This window comes from Vigna umbellata, chromosome 8, assembly GCF_029865625.1.
Source record: "Vigna umbellata cultivar VRB3 chromosome 8, Vumbellata_1.0, whole genome shotgun sequence".
Classification (NCBI taxonomy): domain Eukaryota; kingdom Viridiplantae; phylum Streptophyta; class Magnoliopsida; order Fabales; family Fabaceae; genus Vigna; species Vigna umbellata.
In genome coordinates, this window is record NC_142172.1 from 9639224 (window position 1) to 9666555 (window position 27332).

The following is a 27332-nucleotide window of genomic DNA, read 5'->3' on the forward strand; positions in this document are numbered from 1 at the left end:
TTTTTTAATTTGTAATTACACATTTTCCACCTAAGAGGCTCTATATATGTCACGTTATTAAGTTAACATTGTAATTGAGGTTAGCGAATTGTCAGTTCATGTCTAGAGATAAGTTGGCCAAGTTATCTTCATTTCCCTCAACACGCCTCCTGCATTTGTTCCATATCTCGCATTTTGGTTTGCAAGTCTTGTACCCCTCCCACATTTGAGTCATCATATGAGGATTTGAAGGACAAGGAGGAGGTTGCACAAGATCGTCATGTTGAGGACTTTGATGTTATGGTTGTTATTAGTCTCCATCATTACTGACGTCGTGCTGCCAAATACCATTGACGTTAACAATATTTAACCTCTTCAAAGAATTAGTCAAAAAGTGTTGTCTGGTCTCAGCCTGAGTGCTGGCATTGGCATGAAAATCTACTTCATTATATTGCATGATTTTGGTGATTAAGACATTGTGTGATAAAGATGTATCATTAGCCTTGCATTTAAGCATATTTTGCATGATATGATAAGACTAATTGATAGATATATTATTTTTAAGCAGCCATAACATAAAGATATCTTTGTGCAACAATTTTGCGAAATTTCCAAGTTGTGGAGTCAAAATATACATGACAACCTAATGCAAAAGTCTATCATTAATGTTCAAACAACCAACCGTTTTAACACATTGACCCTGCATTTCTAGTTGACCATAGTAGCTAATGTCATCTCGCAGTTATAGGGAAAGTCATTTGATATATTTGTGAACGACAATTTCTAACCCTCGTACTTGAGATAGCAACATTAACCCAATCAGCTAGTTTCAATTTTAATTATTTTCTTGATCACCTCACTCTAAAGATATCCATTTGCATAAATCCTTAGATTTGAATAGAAGACTTTGATCAAATCTAGATAGAAGGGTCGTTCCAATCTCACAAAATCTGATACTCCTTGAAAAACAAGGTGATGATGAAAATATAGGTTTGAGGTCGCAAATGATTCAAAATTCATAATTTTTGGAACCACGACATTTCTTGTATAAAAATCAGTAGCATAGTGTTCCATCAGATGGCTATCATTGAAGAAACGACGTTGATCTAATACTTCTTCAACAGATGGCCTCGTATATGCAAAAGCGTTTATCTTAGTTGTCGGTTCTTTTTCCTTACGACTTTTTCGTGTCTTTTTTTACGATGATGATGCCATTAAGCAATAACTTGAACAAAACAAAAAAAAAATAACACATCAAATGTCATAAGAATAATTTAATATTAAAAGTAACAATTAAAGTGACAAAATGTCATAAGCATTAACCAACATTGATAAGTATTAATAGCAACAATATCATATTACAATAGAAGGATGAGACAAAACGTTACAATATAAATGAACCTAAGACTATTATACAAATGAACCTAAGACTATATTATACACAAAGATGGACTCAACTACCACCCACCATCATGTTACACAACTTATTTCCTCTACAATGTGAGGGCATTCCCATTAACCTTTTTGTGCATGCAGGATTTGCACAGAGGAAATCATAACATTGCTCCATAAGTGTTTTGTCTTGTTTGTTCATCGCAATCAACATTTTTGTATGTCGCCCTTTGTGTATTGGAATATAAGGGTGCGACGCAGGATTTCATTTTTCTCGATCATGTTTGATATTTTCTCAAAATGAACATTGTTGAATCCCATTATGTCCATGAAGACATCGAGCTTGGTTGTCAACTTATCAAATTGTAAGTCCATATGTCCACCACAAGTGTCTTCCCCTTTAAACCACGTGAGGATGAAGTGCCTCCAGAATGGATGGAAGGCACAAAATGAGTTGTCCCTTGACTGTACTCGTCAATAGTTGGAGAGGATGGTGGAATTGGGGTTGTAAATTGATTAACATTTGGCAAGTGTACCAATCGTTATTGTAGTAACAAAATATCGTCCTCTGGATTGAATGAGTTGAGTACTACATTATTAATTCACATAATTTTGAGCAACAGAAAATCAAGTAAAACAATGAACATAAACAATTGATGAGAATTCAATTAATATAAACAATGTTAGAGAATTAATTTCATATGTTTTCATATAAATTCCTCCCATTTCCAATTGATGTGCGAATTATAATTATCCATTTGAGTTTATTAAGAGCTTGTTTACCCATAATTCCTTAGACAAGCAAATTTATCCATTGAATTCTAACCCCTAATCCCTTAGGTCAGTTACAAAATTCAAAAAAATCATGAAGAACAATTATCATCTCAATTGCAAACGAATTAGCTATGCCCAATTTCCCAATTGTGACAACATCTAATATGTTCTATTTATAATAGTAAACAATCCTTAATTTCCCAATTGTAAAAATTACTCATAGAATAGACATTAGAACATAAATAGAACACTGGAATAATTAAAATTAACTAAACATCAATTGTAAAGGTTCAGAAATTATAATCAAAAGTATTACATCAATCCTCTAACAAAAAGGAAAATTAGTTCTACATAGTGTAAAATTCACAAGAAATTAAAGGAAGAAGAAGTGTAGCCTCCATCAGTGCTTCTTGATTTATGTTTTTTTCCCCCAAAAATCACGTCCCAATTGTTAATTCCTCCTCTTTTCCTCTAATTCCCCCTTTTTAGGAGAATGGTTACTCCCTTCTAGTAACTATCCTTAATTTCTCTAGTTTTTTTAATCTTTTTAAATCCATATAATGAGATGTTAGTAACTGCTCCGAACAATTCCATTGCTCATGAAAAAATCCACAATCTGCTTGTGCTCTTCTCTGGTTTCAATTTCGCACTCCCAAAATAAATCCACAAGTTGTGGAAAAATCACAACTCAATTGTTGAACTTGCTGGTTTGCATTTTATTTCTCTCGAGAAAAATCTACAACTCTTAGAAACTTTCACAGCTGAGTTGTGGAACTCTCAGGTTTCAACTCTACATTTTGGAGCAAAATCCACAGGTTGTGAAAACGTTCACAACTAAGTTTTGGAATTCCTTGTTTTCAACTCTGCACCTTGGACATCAATTCTTACAAAGTTGTGATTTTAACACTTAGAAACACCTATCTACAAGAAAAACACAAAACTCAAATGTATGATCCGAAACAAAGATAATGCATGATGAAATTATTCAATTAATGTAATTATGTACACAAATGGCCTAAACTAAGATATGAATGTAATTACATTTTATTCACACATCAAAATACCCCAAGCTTAGACTTTTGTTTGTCCTCAAGCAAGGAGAATTCAACTAACACAGAATGATAATGCAAACAAAATAATGAATGAATTTAAATGGTCCTACAAAGAAACAACTTATTTCTGCTCCTATAATCACAGCACCTAATTGGTCTTTACCATTTGAATTGATGTGTGATGCTAGTGATTATGTTATGGGTATTGTATTAGGACAAAGAAAAGAAAAAAAATTTCATGTTATATATTATGTCAGTCGTGTATTGAATGAAGCTCAAAAGAATTATGCCACGACTGAAAAAGAATTGCTTGCAATAGTGTTTGTTTTTGATAAATTCAAATCTTATCTTTTTGGGTCTAATGTTATTGTTTACATTAATCATGTTGCTTTGAGATATTTGTTTGCTAAGCAGGATGTCAAACCAAGTTTAATTTGTTGGATTCTCTTATTACAATTGTTTAACCTGAAAATCCAAGATAAGCAAGGAAAGCAAAAATGTAGTAGCAGATCACCTTTAAAGATTGAAGTTTGATGAAGGGAATCGGGATATCAAGCCTATTTCAAAGGAATTTTCAGATAAGAAGTTACTAGCCATTACTTCCTTGCCATGGTTTGCATATTTTGTCAATTTTAAAGCAAGTGGTATAATTCCTCATGACTGTACTTTTCAGCAAAGAAAAAAATTTCTACATGTTAAATGTTATTTTTGGGATGATCCTTTGTTGTTCAAAAGATGTAGTGATGGCATCATTAGAAGATGTGTTCCTGAAAATGAATTTGAGAGTATTCTTTGGCATTGTCATGGGTCAGATTATGGGGGGCATTTTAGTGTTGAAAGAACATATTCTAAAGTTTTACAAAGTGGATTTTATTGGCCTACCCTCTTTAAGGATGCCCATAGTTTGGTGAAGCACTGTGATAGATGTCAAAGAGTAGGAAATATTTCAAAAAGAAATGAGATGCCCTTAAAAAACAACATATTTGAAGTGGAAATTTTTTATGTTTGGGATATAGATTTTATGGGGCCCTTTCCTCTTTCTTTCTCAAACCGATACATTTTGGTTGTTGTGGATTGTGTGTCTAAATGTGTACAGGCCAGTGCATTACCAACAAATGATGCTAAGGTGGTGGTTTCTTTCATTAAGAAACACATTTTTTCTAGATTTAGGGTACCCAAAGCAATAATTAGTGATGGAGGTTTACATTTTCATAACAAAAAATTTGCATCACTTTTGGGACAATATGGTGTCAAACACAAGATAGTTTACCCCTTGCCATCCACAAACCAGTGGAAATTTCAATAAGGAGTTGAAGAAAATTTTGGAAAAAGTTGTGAGCTCATTTAGAAAAGATTGGTCAAGAAAATTAGATGATGTAGTTTAGGCTTAAAGCACAACTTTTAAAACTACAATTGGAATGTCACCATATCAGTTGGTGTATGGGAAATCATGTCATTTACCAATAGAATTAGAGCATAAAGCATTTTGGGCTATTAAATTGCTAAATTTTGATTTAAAGAATGCAGGTGCGAAAGGGCTACTACAATTGGATGAGTTAAAGGAACTTAGAATGCAAGCCTATGAAAATGCTCAAAATTATAAAGAAAGAACAAAAAAATGGCATGATAAAAAAATTCTGCTTAAAGAATTTGTCCCAAGACAACAGGTGTTATTGTATAATTTCAGGATTAAACTGTTTCCAGGCAAACTCAAATCTAGGTGGTCAAGTTTGTTGTTGTTAAGAAAGTCTTTCCTTTTTGTACAATTGAAATCCCTACCTTAATTTAGAAAGAAGTTTTAGAGTAAATGGTCAAAGATTAAAGTTGTATTTAGGAGGTAATTTTGAAAAAAAAAAAAAATAGGACCAGTGTTTCAATCACATCACCACATGGTGCTTGTGAAAATGAATATCACTAGTTTTCTATTTGTTTTTAAAAAACAATTATATAAATAAATAAAAAAGAGGCAGTGTAACATTTTGCAGGTTCTCCTCATTCATCCACATCGACGTCCCAGTCACAACTCCACACCAGCGGCCTAGTTCGCAACTCCATACCGACAAGATTCAACGCGTGCGTCGCCAATGCCGTAAACCTCCACAGACCATCACACCCTCCAAGCGGTAGAAGACTACGGCACAATGTCGCTTCAGTCGGCGTAATTCAGTCCTGGTCGCTGACTCCTCCAACTAGCAGACGCCCTCCCCATCACCCAGACCACCGCAACGCACCATCTGCTTCACCATCGTAACACCCAATCACTATCGTTGAATTTGTGTGTCATGTTTCAGTACCACCAGTAGTTGAACAACGTCCAGGAAAACAGGTTCGTTCTTCTGTTAACAACCCAATTGGTATTAATTTTCAAAATGAAGAACAAAGGTTGAGGTACACTTCATTGACTAAGAGAGCTGTTTTGCCTACACAATATTTAGATGAAAATACTTTAAGCACATTGGGCATGTTAAAGGAATTCTCTTGGATGATTGATAAACATGGTTGGAGTTCCTTTGTCAGTCTCAAATATCTTGCTTATTTCTAAGTTCTGTGAAGGCTAAAATTTTGCAAGGAAAGAAGTGTGAAGATGGTTAATTACATTTAGCTTGCACAATACTAATTACAAGCTCACTTTAGCTGAGTTTAATGAAAACCTTGGATTTCCCTATGGAGGTGAAGCGAATTACCCTAGAGAGTTTGATGCGCATTCATTTTGGTACAAATTATCTCGATCTCGTGCTTTTGTTTCATTTGAATCTAAAGAATCTCATATTCATAACCCCTGTTTTTGATATGTTCACCACCTCATGGCTCATACTATATTTGCTCGGGGTGATAGCATTACTGTAGTTAGAAAATCTAAATTGTTATTTTTATGGCGTATGGTTAATGATGTTCAATTAAATTCAAGCGCTAGGTTAGTTGGCCAGTTCCTGAAGGTAGGGAAGGCTTCATCTGGACAAATAACAATTGGTGGGTTGATCATTACTATTATTGTTTTACATGTGAACATTCCTTTGGAGGGTGACAAGCCAATATTAGGAAATTCCCGAATTAATCTATAAATATTGATGAACAATGAAATGTTGGTTAAAAGGAATGATCATTATTGATTGGTCATGAGTGATATTACAATGCAAAATATGGAACAAATGCTAGGGTGTGTTCAACGAATTGAAGATAACTTGGCCAACTTATCTTTGGACATAAACCGACAATTCACTAACCTTAGTTATAATGTTAACTTAATTCTACATAAATTAGATTACTAAGCTTTATAATATTGCATGGGTGTATTACATTATGAATTTGCTTTATTATATTAACTTATGTCTTTCATTTGTTACATTACATCAACTTCATTTCTATTTTATTTCACAAAAGTTATCATACTTGTTTTAGTTAATGTCACCTTAATGAACTTCAAATCATATGGATTCTCAAATAATTGACAAATTGGAAAAAGCAAATACTGAAACAAGAAGACTATATGTTATTGTTCATCGACAACAATAAGCCATGAAACATCGAAATGCTCTCCTAACAGCCACAACCAACGAAATTGCTCCAACTCATTCATCTAATCATACCTTAGAAGAAATTGAAAATTTATTAAGGACTATAAACATTCAAGACAATAACCTATTTAAACGGTGCTTCGAGTTTTTGTCTTCACATCGAGTAAGTTGCTTACATACCTAAACGAAGTAAATTCATTATAAACTATGATAAATATAATTGTACTTTATTATATTCTAACATTTTTATGTTATGTAATGTTGTAACTTGACTTAATTATTTATTTCATCATGAATATTCAATTTCATTTTAATAACAAAAAATTATATCACTTGATAATAAATTATAATCATAAAATATTATATTTTATAAATAATAATTGGGTTAAATATGTTTTTGGTCCCTTAACTTTCAGCGAAAATTGGAATTAGTCCCTCTTCAAAACTTTGGACTAATTTAGTCCCCAAACTTTAAAAATGTGTGAATTTAGTCCTTCTAACCAAATTTTGTTAACTTTATTTGATGTTTCAAACACATTTATCAGTGAACGTTGAAGCAAAAATGTGTCAAACAGTGTAAACAACTCAAATGCTATCATGAAACGCACTTGAAACATCAAATAAAGTTAACAAAATTTGGTTAAAAGGACTAAATTCACATATTTTTAGAGTTTGGGGACTAAATTAGTCCAAAGTTTTGAAGAGGGACTAATTCCAATTTTCGCTGAAAGTTAAGGGACCAAAAACATATTTAACCCATAATAATTTTACTTTACTTAAATACAATTTATTTTTCATTTTAAAAATTAATTTTCATTTTGTGCTCCTTTTAATAATTTTTACAATTATATATAATATTAAGAATTATTATTTTATATTACTTTTACTACAAAAGGAATTTTGGTAATCTTCAATTTTTATCAATTAAATCAATTTTTTATCTGTCACATGGATCAAATAGTACACTAATTTTAACAAATTTCATTTCTAAATCAAATTTCACTCACTCTTAATCTCTTCAAAGAAACAACAATAAACAATTCACTCTCAAATCCTTTCAAATTTCTCGACTCCTCCTCCAAATTCATCCTCTAAAGTAAACCTAGCTAAAAGAAAATAGTTTTGATCCAATAAAATTTAAATAAATTGAGTTGAAAATTAGACTAAACTCAATCTAATCCTACCATTTTACAAAATAGCTTTACATGAAAGTTACTTCTTGCATAACAAAAATCTTATATTGATAATTAATTTTGTTTAAAATTCTTAGATTCATCTACACTTCATAGTTCCTTAATTATAAAATTATAAATTGTTTTACATTTTTAGTGTTTTTATTATGAGACTTGATTTCTCAAACTTTATTTTTACTAATTCATAACTTAAATTTATTATTAATTACAAGTAAAAAAAAAGTGACCATATATTTCGATATTTCTAAAAAAGTAATTATAATCGTTAAAGACTAATTTATACTAATTTATAGTGATATATATATATATATATATATATATATATATATATATATATATATATATATTCTCATTTTATTTTATCTTAAAATTAATAAAGAAAAAAGTTATATTTAAATATAAAAGAAACTATAATCAATACCAATACTATATAACATATGTTTACATAATTGTGAACTACTTGACTAATAATAATTAAAATAAAATTGTACATACGCCTAATCATTGGTTAATCACAAGCAAATACAGTATTAGTTATTGAGAATGTTAAAAATTCCAACAAAAAGAATTTCCATAGGAATGGAACAAAATTGAGGAAAATGCAAAAAGTAAGCCTACCAGAGAAGAATAACAGAACGTTTTAATTCAAGAATCTTCCAGAAACAAGGCGTAACAAAAAAAGAACCTGCATAGGCGTCAATCTCCGAATCGCTTCTTAAGATAATTTCTCATTACTTCCCGGCGAGCCTTCAAGCGCTCCTGTTGAGGAGCCACGTTAACAAACGAGTAATAAGCTCCGACACCGAAGCACAAACCACCGACGATAAATACGCCGCCAGTCACCACCATCTGCCTTGCCGTCGGCGGATACAACCACACCATCATTGAATTCACTAATTTTTTTTGGTAGTTAATGGAAGACATTCTTCTATGCCTAAAAATATAAAAAGATAAGAGTTTCAAGTATGGGCTAAGGCCCAATTCAAAACAGGCCGAATCTGGATGATTAAAAACGACCAAGTTTAGGGTGTTGCTCCCTCCACTTCCACAGCCTTCTCCCTCCACCTCCCCAATTATCTTTAATTCCAATTATATCCTTAAAGTTAAAATTTTTTATTTTTATTATTTTATTATTTTAATATTTTAATATTTAAATATAAACTAATATAAATATACATTATTAAAATACATTAAAAAGATATTCAAAAATAATAAATCAAAATATTAAAATATCTAATAAAATAATAATAGAAACATAAAATTAAAACAAAGCTTAAACGGATGACATCCTTCAACGGATGTCAACATCCGTTTAAGGCGAAACGGATCCGTTTCGCCTTAAACGGATGTTGACATCCGTTGAAGGATGTCATCCGTTTAGGCTTCGTTTTCATTTTACGTTTTAGGGTTAAAGGATTATTGGAAAGATTATTGGAAGGATTATTGGAAGGGTTTAGGGTTTAGGATTATTGGAAGGATTATGACTACGTACCTGGAGAGGAACCACGACAAGCACATTACACCACAAACGCACTGCACCACGTACTGCACTGAAAGCAAGAGGAAGATTGCTTGATAATTCTTTTCACGATCACTGAGCTTTGCAGAAAAATATTTTACTCATACAAGGAACTACGTAGGTTATCAGTGAAATATGTTATAAATGAGTAAAATTAAAAAACAATAATTCTAAAAGTAAAATTTTACTGAGAGGCAAAATAGTAAAGGGAAGGTGGAGGGAGAAGGCTGTGGTGGTGGAGGGAGCAACACCCCAAGTTTATTTATTGAGTTACGAATAATTAATGAAATTATCTCTTCAAGATTAATATATAAAAAAATGGCATATATAGATTGCTTATTTGAATTTGTAATACCCTTTGGGTAATACTATCTTATTTTTTAATTATTTTAAAAAGGTTTACCTTTTCTATTGCAAAGTTTTTTAAGAGTAATTCTGAAAACATTAATCCTTTCATCCTCACTTTTCCTTTTCTCGTAATCTAATGTTTAATTATAAATAGTTTATTCAAACATTTTATTAATAAAAAACGAAATGACTGGATTGATAAAATAATTAAGCGTAAGAATGAGGAGTAATTCATTTACAATTGTCAAAAGAGAGTAATTTAAACCCTTCCCCTCTCTCCATATATTTGTCGGTCTATTTATGTATTTATTCGTTTATTTCTCTATATTATACAATATATATATATATATATATATATATATATATATATATATATATTTCTAACTAAATAGAAGATAAAATAGATTATAAGTTCCACAGATCAGTCTTGAGCTTTAGAAAAATTACATAAGCTTTCATTTCTTTGTTAACATTTACAATAACTTTTTTTTTTCTTTTTGTAGAAGTATATTGTGCTATGATTTTCAAATAATCAATAAGATTAGTATAATTTCTAAACGGAGATGGTGTAATATTTTTTAAACAACTACAGAAGGTGAGTATACCACTAGAAAAAATGGTGTAACTCATCAAACTTCATAAGTATTTGTATAACTCTAAAATAAACTAGCTTAATTAGATATTTTATTTTAATATGTTCATTACTACAACAATAGTTAAAACATTTCCGAGTATGACCATATAATAAAATAAATAAATAAAAGTATATTGGTTAAAATAAATAATGTGGCAGAAAAGAAACTTAAATTTATAATAAAAATGTACATTGTGCCTAAAAGAAGATATTATGGCTTCATTATAATTTTGATTTTAATATTTAGGAAAAAGAAAATTGGTTCGTAATTTTCGTCCTTTAAAATTTAATTGCTTGAGAATTTTTATTCAATTTTCATTTTTAAAAACATTCAAATTTACTTGCTAATTAATTAAGTGCATTTGACCTGGTAACTTGAAAACTAACTGAGAAAACATTTTAATTCATTGAAATGTAAAAGATTAAAAATATATCGACTGACCTAATTTTTATGGTTACATTTTATCTTCAGAAACACAATCAACATTTATTTATGATTTTGATTGATGCAAAAGAGTGATTAATTTGTTTGCTAATATCTCTTATTCAAAATAGATACATGGCTTAAGGTAATGATAAACTATGACACTTATCATATCCGTCTTATTAGTAAATCAACATATACACTCCTCTGTATCTCTTAGCTTCAACCCATGTATCTCATCATCTTAAAAACGTAAGGTGATATGATAAGTGTCCTAATTTATCAAAAAGCATATTATTATTTTAATATTATACTTTTTCTTTTCTCTTTTTTTACAAATACAAAAAATATTTTTTTTAATAGTTATATTACCTTTGAAAATGAATTTTAATAGGGTATCATAAGATCATTTCTCTTAATTCGATTTTAAACTAAAAAGATGGATACAATTAAACACAACACTTATTGTTCTAGGTAAAGCATTAAATGCACCTCAATATTCATTTTGGAGAGACAATGATTGTAAAAAGAAAATTTTTTAATTAGAAAAAAGATCTAAGCATGAGACAATGCAGCTTATTTCTATAGTCCTCACTAATTAAGACGAAGAAAAAAATAAAAGATAATTCTTTTAGAAATCTTAGTAATCCTTAAAAAAAAAAAAAAAATAATGAAGAGTTTTTCACATTTTCTAGACTATCTCCCTCCCTCCCATCACTCTCTTCCACCTCTTAATAGCGAGTTTTTCATTTTATTCTTATAGTAGTGTGATAATGTTGGTTCTAGGGATTTTTATGTTGTAACTTTAGTCTAGTTTTCCTTAAAATATGTACTTAAGTTTGGTTCATTTCTTGAGCGTTTGACTAACTATAAATCCAAATGGAACTTAGAGCAAGACCTTCATAGGAAACTATAAGGATTTTTATGAAAAATCAAAAGTTGGACCATATATTTGAGAATCCATGGATGAGAAAGAATTTAACAAACAAGATATCACTAGAATAAGGGAGTTTCTTCCGGCACCCTATAACTTTCTCCCTGCAACTCCAACTTCTGAAAATGGTTGAGAGAGTTGTATCAAGATTGTTTGTGGTTTTAATCTACCAGGATAAAGGGTGACCAACTAAGATTTTAGATAAATCATGATTACGACATCTCATATTACTTTCAATACTCAACTCTCTTCATTATCAACTTGTTTATCTCTAAATTTAAAAAGGCATTCACATTTTCTTGTATTAGTTATACTAAATTGAAGGTCATATTTATATTTTTTATACTTTCTTCCACTTTCACACGATAACAACATGTATGTATTCCTTTCAAGTTGTATCGGATGTCACAATAATAAGAACAAATCCTAGATGAAAAACAATACATCACACCCACTTAAGTAACTCGTCAATAGTTCATTAGTTGTAAAATTCTTAATATAATCACCATTAGTCATTTCAAGATGAGGAATCTTTCTTCATTAAGTTTTGATTTACTTCATCTAAGTACCTAAAGCCTCAAACGAAAATTATAACCACCTACGACCAACACAAATTAACATAATTCTTTGTCTGCATAATTGCATAATCTTACGTCAGTGCATATTAATTTTCGAATTGCAGAATCTGTGTCGGGTACCGGATTATAAAATCCAATTTGACTTACCAAATTCAAGAAAAAGATAATCAGATTATCTAATTCGGGCAAAATAATGAGATCATGACATCAAGAGCATTGATATGGACCAAATTATGAAATCCAATCACGAACTTTAGAGTTTAATTACCTTATTTCAAAATTCGTTGTGCAGCAGCAGTTTTAAGAAAAGTATACTAAATTTCAAAATTCAATCAACTTTTCTCAATAATTGTACACAAGATTTTGAAATAGGGTAATTACACCTTCATATGCTATGGGAATATAATTTTTGGAAACAATTCTATATATTTTCTTGAATGTTGTTATTTAAAATTTTAATGCAAGTGCATTCTAATCTTATCAATGTTTTCTAGAAAAGCATTTTGTTTTCTAGAAAATATACTATAAAGAAGTAAATTACTAATAAAATCACTGAAATAATTATTCTAGATTCAATTATGAACGTTTACTTTGAGTATATTCTGCCTTGACTAAAATTCAGATTAATATTAAAAGTTGTTTTTCTTATATTAAGAATGTTACATCAAAATTCGAACTTTTCCTTAAAATCATGAGATTATATATATATATATATATATATATATATATATATATATATATATATATATATAATTTTATTTTCAACTATCGATATATCCTTTAAAAAAATATTGATAACATCTCCGTTAACCTATTATACCTTTCAACACTATTAAGAGGTTCATAAACTACAGTTCTTGACAGATTTAAATGTTTTTAATACAGTTACTCTAATTTATAAATAAATGTTTGTTTCTTCTAAATTTTATCACATTTTTAGAAACAGAGAAGCAAAGTTATTCCAAAAATAATTCTGAGATTTTATCTCTATCTCCATCATTTAGGTCATGTGCAAAGGCCAAGTTAAGAAACATCGTTTAAAAAACTTGCAGTCAGAACATATGGCATTGAATTAGCAAATACGTCAGTTTGGAAATGCAATTATTGCTTAAAAAATCATGTGGTAAGATGGAAGGACAAAATATTGCTAAGTAAATCTATATGATATTATAAGAACACAAATTTAACCTTAAACCAACGATTTAGGATAAGCTAATTGGAACTCTAAGATTAAAATAAGTATGAAAATCAACTCTAATTTATTGATGAATTTATAGCTTAATTTTGTCTCACGTCCATTTTTTAAAACCAAATTAGTGTATTTTGTCAACGAAACATCGTTGTAATCAATTTAACAAAAAAAGAAAACCTACATTAACCTTTTAAAGAAGTGAAGTCAAATTAAAATATTTAAAATAATGAAACAAAATTAAGAAAAATCATCTCAAAGAGGAAAAAAATTCCTTAACCAAATTTATCCAAGCATCAAGGGAACGTAAGTACATATCTCAAATAAGAAAACCTACACCTCACCCAATACGAAATGAAGACAACAAAAATCATGAGAAATATTGGATCTTCAAGATTTAGATTATGGGAGAACAACTATTTTTAACAGCCAAGTTGATCAAACGAGCAAAGTATCTCAAGCTATAAAACTAATAAATAGGAAGACAGAAAATCAATCTCCCTTGCACTTTCATATTGAGGTTGAAAATGCCCATGAATTTAATGCAAAACCAATATTACCGAGCAACGATTGTCGTGTTATCTAAATCTATCTTGATAGCAACACAACCATTTTCTTCTTATTAAATTTATTCAGTAAAAAAAAAGCATCATATTTGATTGTCCATCTATATGAATAATTATGAAAACTTTCAAATCACTAGGGGTCTATTGCAGAGATCATTAGCAAAAACAGAAATCATCAACATTACATTTTGCACCCAGAATATTGATTGCAGAGAAAAGTTGTTCCCTGCAGGTCAGATGCCTGAATCTATCGGCAAATAGAAGATGTAATTTAAAAGAGAGCAGGCAAATGGAAGACTTCGAATGAGGCAAATGAAGACAATACGAAGTCTGACAATTTTCGCTCCAGGTAAAATAATGTGTAGAATTATCACTCATTCCCCAACAATTTTAGTTTCAAGTTAGAATACTTCTAATCAGAAGCTGTGGTTGCATCCCCTATTGGTTTCTTGCAGCAGCTCAATAAAGCCATTATATTTAATTAGAAGGGAAATACTAGTGACATTCTCACAGTAATCAGGACGCTACAGAAACACCTAGCAATTCTCTATTGAAAAGCAAGAAATGAATTTTGGAGACAGTTAAAACACTTTTATAACATTCAGGTGACTATCAGAAGAGAATCCAAATCCGCCTAAAACCAACTCATAAGCTCGAAAAAGCAATTAACTGACATGACAGATTCTATCATCGTTTTAACGCAGTAATCAAACTATGTAATTAGCACACCACTTCAAACAAGAATAGAATTTTAAACGTATAAATCATAAGCAACACCAAATAAATCCCATTAACAGATTAAACAAATCCGACAATCCAAAACTCAGCCACAGAAATGTAAACCCTAATAAGATATATAATAATCCAAATCACAAAAACATAACAATTAGTCCTCTATTTAACAACATGACCAAAACCGAAAACAAGGCGGGGTTGGCTAATACCTCCGTCCGCCTGCGCCGCGACCGAATGCGGGCGGTGCTTGTACGGCAACCGGATCGACCTTGACGACGCCGGGAACATCGGACATTCCGAGGGCGGCGAGCATGTCGATGGTCTCCTTGTCGACCTCGATCTGGTCGGTCCGGATGGCAGAGACTTCAGGGACGAAGTCCATGCGGCGCTCGCGCTCCTCCTCCTGCAGCTTGAGGGAGATACCGCGCACTGGTCCCTTCTGGATGCGCTTCATAAGGTGGGTGGAAAAGCCGGCGATTTTGTTACGGAGCCTCTTTGAGGGAATGATGGCGACCTCTTCCAGAACCTTCTTGTTGGTGTGGAAGTCCAGCGTCATGCGAGAGTAATACCTCTCTATCACTTGCCTTGACGACTTCTTCACTGTCTTCGTCCTAACACGCCCCATTCTGCTAATTCAACTGCTTCTCTCAATCAACCACACAAAGCTACACACACAGATGCAGACAGAGAGAGAGGAGAGGCAAGAACTGAGGTAGTGCCGATGGAGGCAAATTAGGGTTTTGTAAAAATCCTATCCGAATCATTGGGCCTGTTTTGCAATCAGCCCAAGCCCATATTTGACAAACACTTCCATTTCGCTTGTTTCAATTTTTTTTATTAAATTTCAAAATTTACTAAACCCTACACCTCTAAATTCTTTTAATATCTTAAATTATATTCTTTAATAATTCTCCATCTTTTTTAACAGATTTCAATTTTTTATATTATAGATACGTAAATTTTACCACAGTTTCATTTCACTTCTATTCTACTAAATTTAATTTTCTTTCTAAATTATTTGTATTAAATTCTAGATTTTATGTGTAATTGAAGTATATTTTGTTATTCCAAAAAATGCCTTTTACAAATAATTTAGAAAGAAAAATATACTCGAAATGTAACTTATGAGACACTCCTGTATTTTCTTAATTGTACTCGAAATTATTTTATATAATTATCCTGCTGAGACGATTAAGTTATATTTATTTTCCAAAAAAAAAATGTAGAGATGGATTGATGGGCTGATATAACTTATGTGTAAGGAATAGAGATAAAGTTGGAATAGTATTTTTCAGTAATAAAGAGTTGGAATTGTGTTTGTATGGTTGTGGAATAAGAGCAACAAAAAGGGATTGATGAGGGGAGGAAAATGACAAAAGGAAACGAGGGGAAAGGTGTGAACGTAAATATAATGAATATTTGAAGAAAAAAAATATAAATTAAGTAACTTTACACAGTTTTTTGAGAAGGGGGTGAAGAAGTTAAGAAGAAGTGTAAATAGAAAAACGCGACAAAACTATATTTTTAAGATTATATGTGCTGTTTCAGATCATCTATATGTGAAAATAATAACATAAGATGTCTGATATCTGTATTATAAAACATACAAAAGTTATTAAAAAATATGATAAATACATTGTTATTATCTACATCCAAATTAAAATAATTTGTATTAAATATTGTTAAAATAAAAATTTTAAAATTATCATCATAAAAATATTATTATTTTATAGATTAAATACTTCATGTATAAAATATTGATAAAATATCTTAAAATATTTAATATGATTATTTAAATTAAAGTAGTTCCCAAAAATTTTAATTGTTATTTCATGTAATAGACTTTCGATTATCAGCCAAAAAAGGTGAGTCAAATATATCTCTTATATTTTAGGCGACACACGTGTTACAATACACGAGACAAAATATTGCGATCTCACTAGGGTGAACTAATTTCAAATACTCATCCTTAATTAGGATTATAGGTTGCAACTTGTCTGCATGAAGTTGTAAAGGTTAGTAATTATTGGTTAGCGATACATCGGTGAATTTGTTTCCACATCTTGTACATATTATTTGTCACACTATTAAAGTTGATCATCTTCGAAGTCGTTACCTTAACTTCAAATAGGGATAAACTATAGATTTATTAAAATAAAAATATATATAAAAAGAATTTTTCTGATAAACTAAATTTAATTTATTTATAAATTAAAAAAATTAAAAATTTAATAAGATAGTTTTTTATATTTTTTTATCATTTTTCCACTCAAAAGTATTTATCTAAAAGTTAGTGATTATTTAAAAGTTTACGAAAACGAGCTTTTTCTTCTTTATAAAAAAAATTTAAATAAAAGTCTTCAAGGTGATTTGTCTTCCTGTAGTTTGCAAAATTCTCATTTTTTTCTTTTTATTTTTTAATTTAATTCCTTAATTGTTAATTATTTGTAATTTTATTTTTTTGTTAACATTAATGTTAACACATACTAATTAATTGTATTTGGCTTAATAATTTTAAAAGTGAAATTAAAACAAAAATATACAATAAATATGTGTTTCACTTCTTTTTATCCTACACCTTCCTTCATTTTCCTTCACATTTTTTTCACCTCCAACCACGTCATTCTTCCAAATTTAGGTAATAATCAGTGCAATACCAACTAATATATCCAACTTTAACCCACGTTTAAACAACAATCCATAAATAAAAAATCCTAAAAAAGGAAGAAATGAAAAAAAAGGTGGTGGAGAAAAGATGAAGAAAGTGAAAAGGGATGGTGGAAGGTTAATGGTAGAGAAAATATGGAGAAAAGGAAATAGGTGATGAAAAACAGAGGAATAAAGAGGAAAATGGTTGTGGAAGGTGATGGTGGAAAGAAAAAGGGAGAAATGAAAAGGGTGATGAAAGGTGGTGGGAGGTGGAGAGTAGAAACAAAATAAAAGTAAATAAAGAGGTTATGGAGATAGAAGATAATTTATATTTTGACATAATATCTTTCAAACGATGTTAATGTCGATTTAATATAAAGACTACATTGAGCTTTTTTTTTTTAAATAAAGACTGAATTGAGTAAAAAATAAATATGGGAAAACAATTGAATGAGAATGTCAAATATATAAATTAAAATACTAATTTAAGTTTAACTTATTCTTAAAAGATGAGGTATGTTTAAGCCTTACAAAACTAATAGAAGAAGACCTAAGTCTAGGTGCCTAAAATTAAAATTTATTATTGTAAATGTACATAGTCATAAAAAAGAGACTCTTATCATGGTACCTAAAGAGTGGGTGCTGAGAAAACATGACGAGAAAAAAGTTTATATTCATAAACATGAAGAAGTTAATAGGTCACATGACATTTAGAGAAAAAATGAAGGACACATTTATAATAATGTTTTACTTAAAATGAAGTTTTATTCATGTGTTTGTTGTTGAAGTTACAAATGAGCTTTGTCAAACATATATCTTAAGAGAAAACAACATTAAACTTCATTTGTCCATGTTTTTCAAGATGAAAATTTATGAAATGTTTTTTAAAATATCATAATACAATTCAACCTTCCCTTATTGTGTTTTTTTTTCTTGTTTTAAGAAGCATGGATGACTCATCAACAACCAACACATGAGACATTTTAGGTGTGATGCAATGTTAAACATAGTCAAAGGTAATGAATTTGACAAACAAGATTGATCCAAAGACCAAGTTCATATGACACTTTGATTAAGCATCCTTGTCATCATTTACAACTCAAATAAATCTTCTTAATCCTCAATGTAGTCATTTCGTTCCATTTTTTTAATTTTTTGCAAGGTTTGATCATGGTTGAAAATAAAATAATAGAGAAGGGCATTAGAGACATCCAAATTTTGCTTAAGATGTATATTCACAAAGCATTTGAAGATATACATGACTTAGGGAATAACACTAAAAACAAATGTAGGAAACACCATAGTGAAAGAAGTCTAAAATGCAACAATATAGAAGTAAAGATGTTGCTTAGTGTTAACCTTTATTGAATAGAGATTGAAGCAAATTTCAACAACTACAATGAAATATGATAAAGGAATGCTTGAAGCATAAAAGTGAGGTTTTTCTTATGGTAGAAGTCCATTGGTGTGAGCACTAGTGAACTTGAATTTGGTGAGCAAATGCAATTTGTATGAAGTTAAGGTTTCTAGAACTTTTTTGCCTAAGGTACTTGATTTACTTTCAAGTTGGTTATATATATATATATATATATATATATATATATATATATATATATATATATATATATATATATATATATATATATATATATATATATATATGAGGATCTTAAAAGAGTAAGGATGACTTATCGACATTTACGTTGGTCACCTTTTTTCCTTTGTAAAACTTGAATAATAGTCATGATTGGGGATTATAAGTAGCCAACACATAAGAATTTTTAGTTGTGATGTAGTATTGGACAGACCATAGTCAAAAAGCTTGTCATCTAAATGAGATTTGTATTGCTTCAAAAAGCAGGTGCATTTGACACCTTATTAATGAAGCATCTTGGTCATCATTTGCAACTTAAAGGCATATTCATAAAGCTTTTAATCTTTAAACTAATTTACTAATGAATCAATCTCAAAGAATGGTAGAGCAAAAAGGTCTAGTGGTTTCACCTTTGTTTGCTGAAAAAGGTAAAAGAGGATTAACTAATTATTCTTTTTTATCACATGGTCTTCGAACTTAATGAGTGACAACATTATATTGAATATGATATTGTGAACCATCCTACCCAAGGGTACCAAATTTGAAGCCTTAAAGAATCTTCATATCTTTGAGTTTAAGTCATACTCTAGTTGTGACTTTTTGTACAGCATCTTGTTAAATACATCAAAGTTGTGATCCTCGTCACACACTGAGAATATGAACCCTTTGTTGTCAAGATGCCCAATAAATTTAAGCATATGATATTCACCAAAACATATTCAAGGAGGTTAAAGACATCAAATCAATTCTTCAAAAACAACATAGGTTTCATTCTAAAACTATAGCCTTGAGAAATTTGACTTTGAAAGTGATGAAAAATTATGGTTGGTTATTCCAAAACTTTAAAGACTTGAAGTATCGAACTCTAATGAATTATCAAAGGTTAATTATGCATTTACATCTTGAAAATATACAATTGAAGATATATACTTAACGAATAAATGATATTGAAAATGTGTTTAATCTATGAAGGATTTAGTTAAAAGATGAGAGTTAACTAAAAAGAAGATTAAGACGGAGAGAAATCATTCGCTTGAAGTTATTCTTAAAAATCCAAAATAGTAAAAATAAGATATACGAAAATTCAAGATTTATCTTTGAAATACAGCTCACACATTCCATAAACATTATAATACTCCATGTAATATTTTAAAAAAAATTAGAATATTCTAAATCCATACATTCATAAGGAAAAAGAAGTACATAAATGAAATAACATTTTAAAAAATAGAATAAATTAGTAGTCCAAATTAAATAAAAACATTAACTATAAATAAAAATTTACATCATATCAAAATACTTGGATCATGGGATCTTCACAAAATTTTGCCAAATTGCAAATTTTAATAAAAATACAGCATTAAACTTATAAATAAATATTTGTCTTTCATCGTTAAATTTTAATTTAGAAAATGAAAATAGTAATTTTATCTCTTAGTTTGAATTTAAATTAATTCCATGATCTGAAGCATAAATATCTTAATATAAAAATATTTTTCTATTTTTCACCTATTTTTTTATTTTTATAATTTTTTATTCATATTCTCTTTCAACAACAGAAAGACAACTGTCAATTTTTTTTTTAATTTTACAATTATTTTCAGTTCAACCTGTATTTCTTTTTGCACGTATTAGGGTTTCAAGTATCCCCTCTACCTATATATTCCACTCTCTACCCAGAAATTAGGGTTTATTGTCACACCCCAGCCGTAGCTGCCCCTTGGTTTCTGCATCACTTCGATTCTTGACAATGGCGACCCAAATGAGCAAGAAGAGAAAGGTGAGTTTCTCATTTCTCAACTGTCACCAATTTCAATTGCCGATACCATCATCAGCAACTAAACATTTGCCCATAATAAAATCAATAATCTATCACTAAAACATTTGCGTGCGTTGCAGTTCGTGGCTGATGGAGTGTTTTTCGCGGAACTAAATGAGGTTTTGACACGAGAGCTGGCGGAGGATGGTTACTCTGGTGTGGAAGTGAGGGTTACGCCGATGCGCACTGAAATCATCATCAGAGCTACAAGAACCCAAGCCGTACTCGGTGAGTGTGCCTCCGTATAGTTCTGGAACCTTCTATTACTTTTTGTTGGAATTGAGTATTGAAGGGTTTTCTCTTTGTATATGTGTAGGTGAGAAGGGAAGGAGAATCAGGGAACTTACCTCGGTGGTTCAGAAGAGATTCAAGTTTCCAGAGAACAGCGTTGAACTCTACGCTGAGAAAGTCAACAACAGGGGACTTTGCGCCATAGCTCAGGCTGAGTCTCTTCGCTACAAGCTCCTCGGGGGACTTGCTGTACGCAGGTACTAATAGTCACAAATACAAATAGTCACATTTACATATACATTGTGATCCTCTATATCGTGATCCTCTATATTTCGTACAATTATGACATTGGGGAAGTATTCACCCTCGCCACCGGGATTCTGTCTTTCCATTTATAGGTGGACCTCTCTTCCTTATGAAACCTTTTTCCAGTAGTACAAAATTGTAGATTTATTGTGATCCTTGATATTGAGAATTATTGTTGACGAAGATTGTTCTGCTGTAATTCCAATTGTGGTGATTCCAGGATCCTTGATGTTCTTGTTGTAATTGCAGTTGTGTACTTCATAACTTGATTGATAAATGTCAATTTTATTTCGACAAGCAAAATGTTACCCTTTAGACCTACTTTGTTTCTGTAAGAAACATAATTTTTGATTAGTTTGCAAATTTGTTTATTTTCTAATCTCGGAATGTTATTTTTACTTCAGTGGGCACCTGCAATTTTACATTGGATTTGTGGTAATGTTATTCGATTGTGTTTATTTCAGGGCTTGCTATGGTGTTTTGAGGTTTGTCATGGAGAGTGGTGCCAAGGGATGTGAGGTTTGTTTTCCAAATGCTTTTATATGAGGTATTACTATTGTGGTTTGTTGCTTTGTCTGATGGTTTGCTTGTTTGATTTGAGCAGGTGATTGTGAGTGGTAAATTGAGAGCCCAGAGGGCAAAATCCATGAAGTTTAAGGATGGCTACATGATTTCTTCTGGGCAACCTGTCAAGGATTACATTGACTCTGCAGTGAGACACGTGCTCCTCAGACAGGTTATTTATTTCAATCTTTAATGGATTGTTTATAAAGTTTCTCTTTGGTTATTGATTCACTGTTTTACTTTTGTCATAATACTATTTTTATGCCTTGGTGTCTCCATAGGGTGTTCTTGGCATTAAGGTGAAGATTATGCTTGATTGGGATCCTAAAGGGAAGCAGGGTCCTGTAACTCCTCTCCCTGATATTGTCACAATCCATACTCCAAAAGAGGAAGAGGAATACATCCGGCCTGCTCCAGTTCTGGCCAATGATATCGAGGTCCCTGTGGCTTGAAAATACATGGAGCAGTACTTTATATTATTAGCAAATGCCTTGTTTTTCTTGTATTCAATGTTTTTGGTCAAGGACATATTCAAAATTTTGTAGTTTTTTAAAGAATTGAAGTCATTTGTTTTATCTTTTTTATACCTTTATGCTATGTAGTTTGGATCTTGTACTTGTGATTCATGGCATCGATACATTGTGTTATTTTCCTAAACCTTAATTTTTTAAGTGCAGGTGAATTTCAGAAACTAAAAATAAAGTATTTTTGTCGTTGGAAAGTACATGAATGCGTTTTGTAAAATAACGATGATCTTGTAGCCGAATTAACTCAATTTTTTGTACTTTTTTTAATGTTTACCTCTAGAGGTCAGATTGACGATTGAGCAAGTAACGTGTTGTAAGGTACATTAAGATTGATGTCTACCATAGCCATCAACAAAAGCATTTTACTGTACTTATACCTTTTGGTTTATGCATTGCCCTGCTGTCATCGACATTGTACATGGAATGCGGTATTATTTTGATGGTTTAATCATTTTTTTTCTTAATTAGATCTTATTTTTCGAAATTTTGATACAAATAATTTCAAATATTTTAATTAAGAAATTGGGGAAATTTTAATTTAACCAAGTCCTTTCATTGAATTGACATTTGCAAAAAGAAATTGAAAAAAACTCTTATGAGTCCATGGAATTAGGGTTCATGTGGTTTTTCATGCTGGTGGAGGATTGATGATGTTTAACCCCTTGAACGGTTAAGAACATAGAGAAGCAATTGGTGTATTTCTTTTACAGATTGAAAATGTAGGTGGTTGCAATTTCTTCAAATGGTGTTGTGATCATGGTATTGAGGAAAAAGATATGAATCTGAAGTGAAAAACAAGTATTTGTCGAACAGAGAAGAAATGAGAGGTGGCACAAAAATGATGACTGATTTGTAGAAATCACTTAAGGATGTGAAAAAATGGATAAAGGTGTTGATAGAGGTAGTTTGTTTGATTTGTGTGCTTAATATATTTATAATTTCAATATATATGAGAAATCCATAATGTAGCATTGATTTTCATTGTATTAGGATGCATTAGATTTATGTTAAAATGAGTTTTTATGAATGAATGAACCTTTGTTGTATTTAATATATGTTCAGACAACGTATTTGTTGGGAAACATGGGACATAGTCACTAATTGAAACAAGATTATAAATTGTTTAGGTAAACCAACCATGTTATGGTAAACTAATGCTACTAAACGAGCATATTAAAGTGGGGTGAGGAATTGCACTAAATATGGTAATAATCAATAAACATGTTTGACAAAAGAAGTAAAACCTGGTTCATGCAAAAAAGTCAGAATTTTCCTTTTAAAGGGTCATTGAGGAAAGATTATTTATTTCACTTACAAACACTACAATACAATGTTTTCATTTTTTAAACTGAGGTAGTTGCAAGAGTTGACAAAGTACTATCATTGAGCAATAACAAAAACTTCCTTCGCCTGCACAATAATTCCCTCATTGACAAAATCCTCAACAAGCAATGAAGAGGATCCAAAGTCAGAAACCTTGGTTGTGTATTTGTCATCTTCACTGACATTGGTTGCTAATACTACTACGACCAGTGACACTACTTTCTCATATAAGAATATGTCATTTAATAAAAATATATGATATAACAATAATATCTATTTAATTATTACACAATAACCATTACATGACAACATTGTTTTGTCAAATTGAAACAACACACTGAAAGACCATTATTTTCAAACAACACATTGAAACATTGAAACAACACATAAATAACCAAATGTACATCTTAAAAACATAAACATTGTTTTGTCAAATTTAAGTATTACATAATAACATCCTAAAAGTTGGTATAATCATTCCTACAACCTTCTACGGTTCAGGTTCATGGTGATGAGATACTTTAGAAAATTGTGATGATGGGATGAGTGGTTGTAATGATGGAGTAACTTCTTAGGTGACTTCTTGGGTAGCTTATTAGGTTGCTTTGGGGCAACGACTTCTGTTGTGCCCAAGGTCCCTACATAGGCCACATCTTTTGCACAAACCACCTTCGTTGAGTCGAGAATCATCCTTTCTGATCTCCAATTGTTCCAGTCTTCTTTTCTTTTTAGGTCTTCTTGACAATATTCTTTTCCTAGGAGGCATCACATCCAAATATGGTGTTATCTCCCACATGTTGTTGCCGTTGATGGAGTATATAATTAATGTGTTTATTTCTTCATAGGTGGACTTCATAAAGCAAGATGAAATGAACCACTCTTCATCCATATTCAAAAACTTCATGGCCGCCAGGAGTGACAACATGAAATTTCAGTGATGCTTCATCTCCTACATGTGCATGACAACTCGTCTATCTTGAGGACAAACTTGTCTCCACTATCGGATACATGTCTCACTTCAAACAATTTATTGGCTGACCAATTGTCAAAAAAGTACAACAATAATATTTAAGAACCAAGTAAATAATTTAACACAATTCAGAAGTAATAAATGGGGTTTACATAGGAATCTAGTGTTTGGTTAATTGTGATTCCTTTCGAAATCTGGTCTGGATCTTAGAACAAATTGATTATACAAAGGACTGTATGTTAGACCTGTTTCTTGGCCATCTTTGCATGATGTAAACCCGGTTGTCCTCCAACATGGTAATGATTGGTTTACTCCTGGTATGAACCAAAATACTGTTGAATGTCTCACTCATGTTGTTCACCAAGGTGTCACATTAGTTGTTGCAGTGAATCTGGACCTTGACCAATATCTACAACATATGATGTAAACAAATGGTAACAATAAAGAAATACAAAATATGGAGTTAGGTTATGAAGATAAACCTTGGAGGAATGACTATCAAATGCTTGAATGCCTCTTTATTTAGCTCTTTAATGTTTCTCATCTCCATCTCCCATGTTTGTGGGTGTGCGACTATAGTTGCCCTCCAGATTAGACGCTTAAGGTTTTTGCCAGGATATTTCTTCCTAAAGTTTGCATACAAGTGCCTAGCACATAATCTGCTCAACTTCAAGAAGTAATTCTTGTATAGTTGGAAGTAGGCCCTGTGGTTTTAAAACAATAAATAGCAGTTAACAACACTTATAATTAATGAATTCATGTACGAAAATACCAAATTATAGATCACTATTACCTTTTGTTGGTTTGACATAAAAGTTATTGATGAACATACTTCTGGACCACCAAGGTCATCAATCAATAGCTCAAGAAACCATGTCTATGAATACTTGTTTTCCACTTCAACCACAACATATGCAATAGGCAACATTTGGTCATTGACATCTTGTCCAACAATCGTTAACAACTCCCCACCTTACTTCCCTTTCAAGAAAGCTCCATCTAATCCAATTATTGGCCTACAAGACACAAAAATGTGTTTGCATGCCTTAAGACAAGAGTAAAATCTTTGAAAATTACGTCACCCTCATTATCCTCAACATGTACCTTAACTGTTGATCCTGGATTTCTTGTCAGCAACTCATAGACATAATCATATATCCTTTTTATATTTTTCCTTAAAGGACCCATAAATCTGATCAGAAGCAATAGTTTTGGCTCTATAAGTCATACACCTAGATATAGCAATGTTCCACTTTCTTTGAACTTTTTCATGAATATCTACACCCTTCACTTTTAGATTTTCTATGACTGTTTTCTCTAATTTCTGCTCAACTACTTGGCATCAAGTAACCTCAGGTTGAACTCTCTGCTACAGATATGCTTGTCTACAATAGTTCTCAGTTGCCATGTTTTGACAACCTCCATATAAGCATACTATATGGTCCAAGGGCATTTTCCTTTTGCACCCACACACTTCAGCCTCAATCTTGTTTTATCATTTTTTACAAATTTAATATTCCTCCAATTTTCCAAGGCATACCCTTTGATAACTTCTAAAATATCTTGCTTTTCAGCAATATATGTCCCAACTTCCCATGTAAAGATAACCATACTTTTTGGCATACAAAAGATTGCAAACCTCCCATAACCCTTATTGTCATTAACCTCTTTATCGCTATCTGCTCCACTAACTAATTCCTCAGATTGTCACTCATCATCTGACAAACCTCTCTCATCATCATTAAAGTTGTTGCGTGAAGTGTCACTAGAACTAGACCATTCTGCATCTATATCACCATGTATATGACATTCAACAGTAACATCAACTAACCCCTCCAAGGACCGACTATTTCCATGTAGACTACCCTGGTCACTAGATGAACTCCAACTATGAGCATGAACTTCCTCCTCCATAGCTCCTTCACACTCATCACCTCTTGCTCTACGTCACCATCACCTTCAACTTCACCATCAAAATGAACTGGATTTTCTGACACACCATCACCTTCTTCACCCTCATGCACCTCTTGTTGTACGTCACCATCACCTTCAACTTCAACACCATCATCTCTTCTTCACCCTCATGGACCTTTTTCCTGTATTAGAGGGTCACCTTCCAATTCACCAACACAAATCACCTCTCTCTTGTGTTGCACTATGACCTTCACATTGAACACCAACTTTACCTACACACTCATGCAACACAGGTCCCACTTGTCCTTCATCACCATTATTATATTCAAGCATGTGTATCAGTTGAGGCTAAAAAACAACATGTGCAGCATACACATGAACCTAACCATTAAGCCTAGCTAAGTTAACCAGATGCATGGCACCAATGTCATTAATCAATGGCTCCAACCTATCCTCTAACACTGAACCCCCTCCTACAAAGTACCACAAATCTTTAAAACCTACATCTCCCAAAACTTTGACTACACTAACAACCACAAAATAACTCCACATATCAGGGTCAAAGGACAAAGTTGTTGTCTCCCCTTCATACTTCAGGGTACC

General features: G+C 31.3%; 3 protein-coding genes across 3 annotated transcripts; 1 reads left to right on the forward strand and 2 right to left on the reverse strand.

Annotated features, from left to right (window-relative positions):
- Positions 1 to 8291: 8291 nt before the first annotated feature.
- Positions 8292 to 8837, reverse strand: LOC148194000 (bric-a-brac protein). Its single transcript, XM_088095605.1, has one exon. The coding sequence runs from the start codon at positions 8827 to 8829 to the stop codon at positions 8602 to 8604; it is 228 nt and encodes a 75-aa protein (XP_087951731.1). The 5' UTR covers positions 8830 to 8837; the 3' UTR covers positions 8292 to 8601.
- A 6024-nt stretch (positions 8838 to 14861) lies between these two features.
- Positions 14862 to 15557, reverse strand: LOC124828612 (small ribosomal subunit protein eS17-like). Its single transcript, XM_047301966.2, has one exon. It carries the CDS (start codon positions 15455 to 15457, stop codon positions 15035 to 15037), a length of 423 nt encoding a protein of 140 aa, XP_047157922.2. The 5' UTR covers positions 15458 to 15557; the 3' UTR covers positions 14862 to 15034.
- A 5137-nt stretch (positions 15558 to 20694) lies between these two features.
- On the forward strand, positions 20695 to 22652 carry LOC124828613 (small ribosomal subunit protein uS3x). The gene is made up of 6 exons (XM_047301967.2): positions 20695 to 20855; positions 20975 to 21122; positions 21211 to 21382; positions 21896 to 21950; positions 22036 to 22167; positions 22277 to 22652. The coding sequence occupies exons 1-6, from the start codon at positions 20826 to 20828 to the stop codon at positions 22445 to 22447; spliced, it is 708 nt and encodes a 235-aa protein (XP_047157923.1). The 5' UTR covers positions 20695 to 20825; the 3' UTR covers positions 22448 to 22652.
- The last annotated feature ends 4680 nt before the right edge of the window (positions 22653 to 27332 follow it).